Raw genomic sequence first — 7776 nt, 5'->3', positions numbered from 1 at the left:
CAATCTCTTAAGTTATTTGAGAACCAATGCTGTTGGAAGGGGCAACCTAGACAGTTTGTTTCCACTGTTTTTGGTCCTGACTCAATCATATAGGTGAAATAAAACTTTCAATACACTTAACCAAAAACCCTAAGAACCGATGGGGTCGGTCCAAAACTCCATCACAGACGTGGAACCAGATCATAAATTGACGAAAACAAATTTTTTGCTCTGTGCAAGAGAAGAAACATTTGGGGCTTCATATAAAACATATTCTTTCTAAACCTAAAGTGCCCCATCATATAGGTGAGTCATAAAAACTTGCAGAATTCACAATATCTGATGAGCTGGGTAATACTTTACAAATACTGCCTGAGCTCAGCTACAACAGTAAACTTCAACGTGGTACTAATTCCCGACTCGTCATGTAGCATCAGTTCCGAGAATCTCTTCCCTTCATGCTTCTTTCAAGTCCTAAATGTACAACCCTCCCCATATCATTGTCTGTCAATCTTTGCCTCCCTGTTGAATCCATACTTGAACTCATTATATATGCTTCTTCAAACATTAGTGCGGTAGTAAGGAAACAAGTTCAGATTAGAGGTTGAATTGAGGCCAAGTTATATATACAAACATAGAATAGAAAGCAGGAAACTAGTAAAGATTGTGTGACCATGCAGTAGGCGGCGAAATGAATAATATAATATGTTAGTTTTCCAATAACAATTCAAAACATGCTTGAGATAAGGGGATGGTTCATGAAATATATAGACAAAAAAATAAGGTAAACCTATGCCAAAAACAGAGTCGTGTTTTTTTTATCCTCATTAAATGCTAATTCAAAGATGACTGATAGGTTATCTAGTTAGATGAAATGTATCAATGAGAGTAAGGGATAGGAAACAAAAAACTATAGAACAATTTGTTTAAAATAATTTAAAATATCTGAGTGCTAGTAGTGATTGGGTTTAGAGGCCAATAGATGAATAAGATCTATGATACCAAATAGTTGGAGCTAAACATTATTTGATGATACCGATGATAATGGCTGTGGAAAAAAGCTTTAACACAATTTTAGGTTACTTCAGGACTTTTAATTGTGATTTTTGGAAAGTAGAGCCATTTTTTGAAAGTTCTTGATCAATTTTAGTAGTGGTTCTAAATCAGATCTGCTATTGAATTAGTTGTCTCATTATTTGCATATGACTCCCTGCTCATTCATTAGCATAACTATTAAGGATGTTAAATGAATCTACATTTGCTCACTTATATGATGCATGTTTTGGCTACCTATAAAGATCTCCAGGAACATACATCTAAAGCATGCACTTCAAATATCAAAAACTTCTTAAAACCCAAGTGCATCATCAGGCGGCTAGATATTCTGTGGGAACCACTAGACCTTTTGGTAACCTAGGGTAACAGATATTTAAAAAGAGAAACAGGTTAAACACATGAAAATAACATTTGCCATCTTGCTAGAGAATGGCGATGTTTCATATAAATAAAGGTTCAGATTTTAGTGAATCTACATTGTATAACTAAAGAAATGGCCAGGAAGTTGGAAACAATTGCAACAGAAGATTGTCAATAACCTGAATAATATCTGGTAGATTGCAATTAAAAAAAGATCAGATTATCTTGAACATGAGCATGAAGTGTTTTCAGATGACTGTAAACTGCTGAGAAAACTATCAACTTATTACCTTTCTTGCAGGCACTCCTGGTTTCAAAAAGTTATTTCCAAATCCTTTCTTCTTGTCAGCTGGTTTAAGAATCTGAAACGAACATGTGAGAGTGTCATCTACACTCATCATAGCACCAGCATTATCAAATTCACCACAATAGTTTGGAGCAGAGAATATCGTCACCAACTGGCGCTTTGCAAAAAATTCATAGCCATCTTCCACCACCTGCCAAAATCAGCTCCATATGTTGAAGCCAACTGGATGTATTCATTCAGTGACCATGTTCTTGGAAGCAAGTGGTTAGTTGCTACTTACCTGGTGGGCTCGGCAGATGAGATCCAAATCATGCTTCTGTAGAAATTCAGACACCTTGTCTGGCCCAAAAGTATAAGATACACCTCTATCATTTTCTCCCCAGCCTTCAATATCTTTATCTGGGTCCGACCAAAGCAAATCACAAAGCAGCCCTTGGTCTGGAACATCCACAGGACGAGCAATATTTCTAATCTGATCCAAGTTCTTTAGTTCAGGAGACAGACCCCCATGCATGCAAATTATCTTCTCGTCAATAAGTGCAGCAACTGGGAGGCAGTTAAAACAATCTGTGAACACTTTCCACAGTCGAACATTGTATCTCCTCTTGCACTCATCATAAAAACCATATATCCGGTTGATGGAAGCACATTCATGGTTACCCCTAAGGAGGAAGAAGTTCTCTGGGTACCTAATCTTGTATGCGAGCAGCAGACATATACTTTCTATGCTTTGCTTACCACGATCAACATAGTCCCCAAGGAACAAGTAATTTGCCTGTGGTGGGTACCCACCATATTCAAAAAGCCGAAGAAGATCAGTATACTGACCGTGAATATCTCCTGCAACATCAAAAGTTTAATATCCATAACAAAACATGAAAATTGGTTTCATATGTCTCTCAAAACAGGCAGCAAAAATAGAATATCAATTTGTGTTGAGTTGTTAATAGATCCAAGTCTTTAGCCAAAATAGAACCAAAATAGAACCAAATTTAAGAATCAACTAAATCTAATTATATATCTATACACCATACAAGCATTCAAAAACTATAACTCGTTCTTTTAGAAATATCATAGTGTTGTGTGTTAAGCCACCACGCTAAAGTGAGCACATGGCCTTGCTCTTGCAAGAAAAGAGAGCCTCTGTTACAACACTAATGCTTCTTGAAATAGTTCAAAAACAATTCAAATTAATTTTGGATTTAAAGTTTTGAGTTGAAATAATTCTTCCTCCCGACACACCACCAATAAAAATCAACTTATCTTCGCATAAATTAATTATCAAACCAATGCCCATTGAGACAATTAAAAGCTTGCCTAAAATAATACAATATAAAATAGTATGAAAAAGAAGTAACAAAGTCCTAAAGTACAACAAGTTCTAGGTCTTATTGTCTCAGTTATTTATGGCTGACTACAAGTATTTCTTTTCTTAATACTTGAATAAATGGCCATCAACATAAAGTTGATCTTCTTAGCAGTAACATGGGTTATTTGCACAGTTAGGTATGTAAGCTTCTGTCATGACTTATACTAGAAATAGACCATTTTTCTCTTGATAGTATTCCCGATTTCACCTATCTTACCTTTAACTTCCAAATATGTAAAACTCCTATAAATCCCCAACTGAAATCTTGTGACCACTTGAATTTCTAGATAAAGATTTTATGTATGCAAGCCGACAATTATCCTTCTCAGGAAAATAGTACCAAGGAGCAACTTTGTATCAACCATTCTCTATCATGTGGAACTTCCATTTACCGAAATGAAATCTTGTGGCCACTCAGGTATCTATATAAAAATTTCATCTATTGAGGCTGATAATTTCCCTTCTCATGAAAATAGTACCATAGGACAAATTTTGCATTATAAATTCCCTATTTCACCTATCTTGCCTTCAACTTCAGAATATGTAGAACTGCCATTTCCCCAATTGAAATCTTGTGACCACTCAAATATCTACATAAAATTTTATCTATCAAGGCTATAATTTTGCATACAAAAACAGTTCTGTGGAACTACTTTATATTGTCCAAACACATTTGTGGTGAACAATTTCCATTAAAATCCCAAGTATATCCTTTGGAACTAGAAAACACCTTCGTTCTCATATAATACATTTAAAGTTAACTGAACAAAATGAAACACTCCAATACTACAGCACTTTAATGGCACAAGTTTATCACCATTTGCAAGCCAAAGAGATTTTACTGTAAAGCTAATGACATCATAATATCTGCCAAATGAGTTGCTAGGGAAAAATAAATTAGTTATGGGAAGGCAAGGAATTTCTATAGAATCTTTTACAGTAAAACTGAAATAGCTTTAAAGCATCTCGGCACTGATTACTATCCCATCTTAGACAAACAGATCATTATCATCCAATTCAGACAATCATATTTTACCTTGGAACTACTAGCTAGATGATCAGATCAAAACCAATCAGGAATAAACCATGCTCCAAGTTGCATCCTTATCTCATACAAAATAGGGAAGAACTATTGCTTCTCTATGGGTCCCCCATGGTTGACAGATAAAACGGCAATGAGTACTTTGTGAAGAGGAAGTTTTGTTAACATTGAAAGCAAACATATATTAGCTTTTCAACAACCACAAAAGAACAGGATAAAATGCATTCATGAAAACCTAATTATGAACAAACAATTCAGTCTTGCGGGTAAATTCTACTCAATAGTCAAAATTCCAAGCCACCATCATAAGCATTCGCCATGATTTCTCAAGTAAAAGAATTAAAAACAAACAATAAAGTATGCAGCAAGAAAAACTAGAAACCATGACATCAACTAGCTATCAAAGTCAAAGCTTCTTGGTGGTTCACAAATTAGAAAGAACACACAATCTCAACAAAAAAAAAAATGGCACAAGAAACAAAGATCAAATATTAGCAAACGGAGCTTTATAATTCAAAACAACAAAAGCCAAAAAAAAATTCCTTTTCGGCGTATACCGCAGATCTTGATGGGGGCCTCCAGCTCAAGCAGAATGGGCTGGCTGAGGAAAATTTCCTTGGATGTGATGCAAAGCTGCCGGATCTCCGCATCCGTCACCTGCGCGCTCTTCGCCGCCTTGGTCCCCTTGGCTAGCAGAAGCCGCCTTATTATGTTGTCGAGCACCGCCTTGTCCATGGGCATCCTCGTGATTCCAGCGCACCTCTTCGCTCGATCGGGATGAGGATCGAAGGAGGGATTGAAGGCGATCTCGCTCTCCCTATTCCTCTTCCCCCTTATGCTCTCATCCGGCTTCGTTCTCCACCGTCAGCCATGGATCGATTCGGAAGAGGAGCGCGGTGTCAACTTCGGAGCCCTAATAAACCACATCCATTTGCTTCCGTCACTGTAACGCTCACCCTTTTTAGGTACATGTCGAACGTATCGGATGCGTACCGTTATAAAGGACCGTCATATTAAATCCTTTATTATTTATTTATTTTTTTTTTAAAAGTTAGATTTGTGTTTACTTGAATAGACAGTCAAATGTTCCCTTTAGGGATGGTTGTTGGTGATGGCCATGGTGATTCTCTTGTGGTTACTATGCATGTGGTGATTCTCTCTATTGTAGAATAGGTCGGACGAGGAGTGGGGAAGGATCGAATGTTCTCGATAAGCATGTTCTCGATAAGCCGCTGTCAAGGTACTTGCCCTCAAGGGCTTTTGTATCTCCTTAGCGATACCCTTAGATTATAATCCATCCGGCATGACTACACCTACACACTTGATGCACCATCATCCAAGAGTAAGATCCAATTGAATTGATCGAACAACTCAAATCAAAATATTGTGCTCCAATAACTACATTATCAATCGGTTGAAGTAATCTTTCCATCAATTTCTCCATCATTTAATTGGTTTAAAAGCCTTCCTATTGACTAGGGCCTAAATAAAATTATTATATGCCCAAATTCTACATCTAATTGATTGAAAACTCTAGGGTTAATTGATTGCGCAACTTAATATTTAATAAAAACAAATCCTTATCCAATCGATCAAAACACTTGATAGTCCCCTAACCTACTTAGATCTGACCTCCTTAATTAACCAAATTAACATATTGAAAGATGGAATTTATCCAAAAAATATATTCGAGAATTAAGAAAGTTATAGCACTAGTTGTAGTAGTGCAAATGAAGTATAAGGAAAAAAAAAGGTAAGTGAAGAATTGCATACCTATTCATTTTGATTTTTTTGAGATGATTGATTCGATCTTATAAAAAATTTCTTGGACTCGAGACATTCATTGTTTATGATCCCATTGTAAACAAATATTTTCTGGATAGGATTCGAACCGTGATGCTCCTGTTTATCATAAAAAAAAATGATAATCCCAGTCAGTCTCATGGACTCAATCCCTGAGGGTGACCGACCCGGTCCCACGGAAGTTTCCCACTGACCACCAGGATAAATCGGGAAATACATACGGTGGCCAATCCAGATGTCCAACATCTTTTTGATTGCGTTCCCCATTTAGAACCAGTTTATCATCAAAATATCTTATGATACGCGAGGGCTTCCTATTCATCATATGAGTTTTTTTTCCTCCCTCGTGTTATTATTTAACGTTTAGATTTTAGTATTTGTTCGAGATTTTAAAGAATTCAGTTAAGTTCTTCTTTATTTTGACTTTATTTTTTCCCTGTGTTTTGGTTGACTTACCAAAGTTGTACGGCATGGAATCTGAAGTCAATTCTTCCCGGAAAAAGCAATGAAACAAAGTCTGCTTGTTTATTGGTTGGCATGATCGCGCCATGGACGGCTCATATCTTCTGCTACAAAAAGATAAAATTGCCTTTTAGAACAAATAAAAAGGAAAAAGAAGGGCAAAGGTCGTTGTTTGTGGAATATTCATTCCCTTCATTATTTTTATATTGCGCGTCGCTTTTCATAATATATTCTTTTAAGTAAGATATGCTTTGTTTTCTTTGTAGAATTTTTTATATATACGAAGGAGAAAATATTTTTGATATTTTACTAAGCCACTTGAGAAGTTTTCATTATTAATCATTTCCCATACTTAATTTTTATAATTCTAAAAATACATATCACATTTCCATTATATCCCTCCTTTCTTTCTTCAAAATAATTATGTGGATTTATGTGTATGTCTTTAAAGTTTTATTCTACTCATTCAAAAATTTATTATTCTCAATTTATATTATCAGATTCATATTTGAGGACATGGATTCCACAAAATACAGGGGATCCTCAAGATAGGTTACAGAGAAAGTTCATGACCAGCTTACCATAAGCCTTAAGTAAAATTTTCAAACTATAGCAAGTGAAAAGTAAACCATACATGATCCTGGGGCATTTCAGATTACTCTTTAGTGTTGTAAAGTGCACAGGATAAGGTTATAGATAAGCAGCATTTTTTGTGTTTCTGTCATGGATTATGGTAGCCTTGATGAACCATTAGCTTGGGGACAAGTTTTTGTGAGATTATCCACTGTTTGTCCATCTTAAAATGATTACATAATCATCAACCATAAATGGAAAAGCATCCATCATAATTGGCAATAAACAGCCCCAGTCGATATTCATACAGATACACTATATTTGATTGTTTCAAGATAATAGAAACTTTATTACAAAAACAAAAGAGGAACCAATAGAAGCACGATCAGATTTCAAGTCATACAAAAATGATCAATTTAACAAGAGTGAGCTAATTAATTGGTATAAACAAAAAGTAATCGTCAGGCAGCTGGGAAGGGTTCAGATCAGTTGACCTGTAAACTTGAACTTTAGAATATTTAGTGATCACCAATTGTCAGTTGACCATTCCAATGATATAAATCCGAAGACAAGAAAAATGAGAGAAGCAAATTCTCACAGTTGGATGGAGAGAATTGGGCCATGCAACATGATATAACAGCTACAGTTCTGGTCCTGATTCAGGTGATGAGGATGCAAGGCTCACATCTTAAGCGAAACCAAACAAGAATAGACTTGGCATTTTCATGATTAAATGGATAAAAAAGAGACACTGAATTTAATGTGACTTGGTGAAAGACAAGACCTAAATCCATAAGAATAGGAGGAAATTTCAAGAGGTATAAA

The 7776-nt window shown here is 35.7% G+C and overlaps 1 protein-coding gene across 1 annotated transcript; it reads right to left on the bottom strand.

Moving 5' to 3' along the window:
- Window positions 1-187: 187 nt before the first annotated feature.
- On the bottom strand, window positions 188-5048 carry LOC141820356 (serine/threonine-protein phosphatase PP1-like). The gene is made up of 4 exons (XM_074707650.1): window positions 4671-5048; window positions 1983-2542; window positions 1686-1892; window positions 188-501 (listed from the first exon to the last, which is right to left on the bottom strand). The coding sequence occupies exons 1-4, from the start codon at window positions 4852-4854 to the stop codon at window positions 487-489; spliced, it is 966 nt and encodes a 321-aa protein (XP_074563751.1). The 5' UTR covers window positions 4855-5048; the 3' UTR covers window positions 188-486.
- Window positions 5049-7776: the final 2728 nt, after the last annotated feature.

This window comes from Curcuma longa, unplaced genomic scaffold (assembly GCF_044706935.1).
Source record: "Curcuma longa cultivar G26 ecotype Majalengka, Jawa Barat unplaced genomic scaffold, ITB_CL_G26_1.1 utg3290_np1212_1714210_RagTag, whole genome shotgun sequence".
NCBI classification, from domain to species: Eukaryota; Viridiplantae; Streptophyta; class Magnoliopsida; order Zingiberales; family Zingiberaceae; genus Curcuma; species Curcuma longa.
Note: the sequence above shows the minus strand (reverse complement) of the source record. Positions and strands in the feature narration are given on the sequence as shown.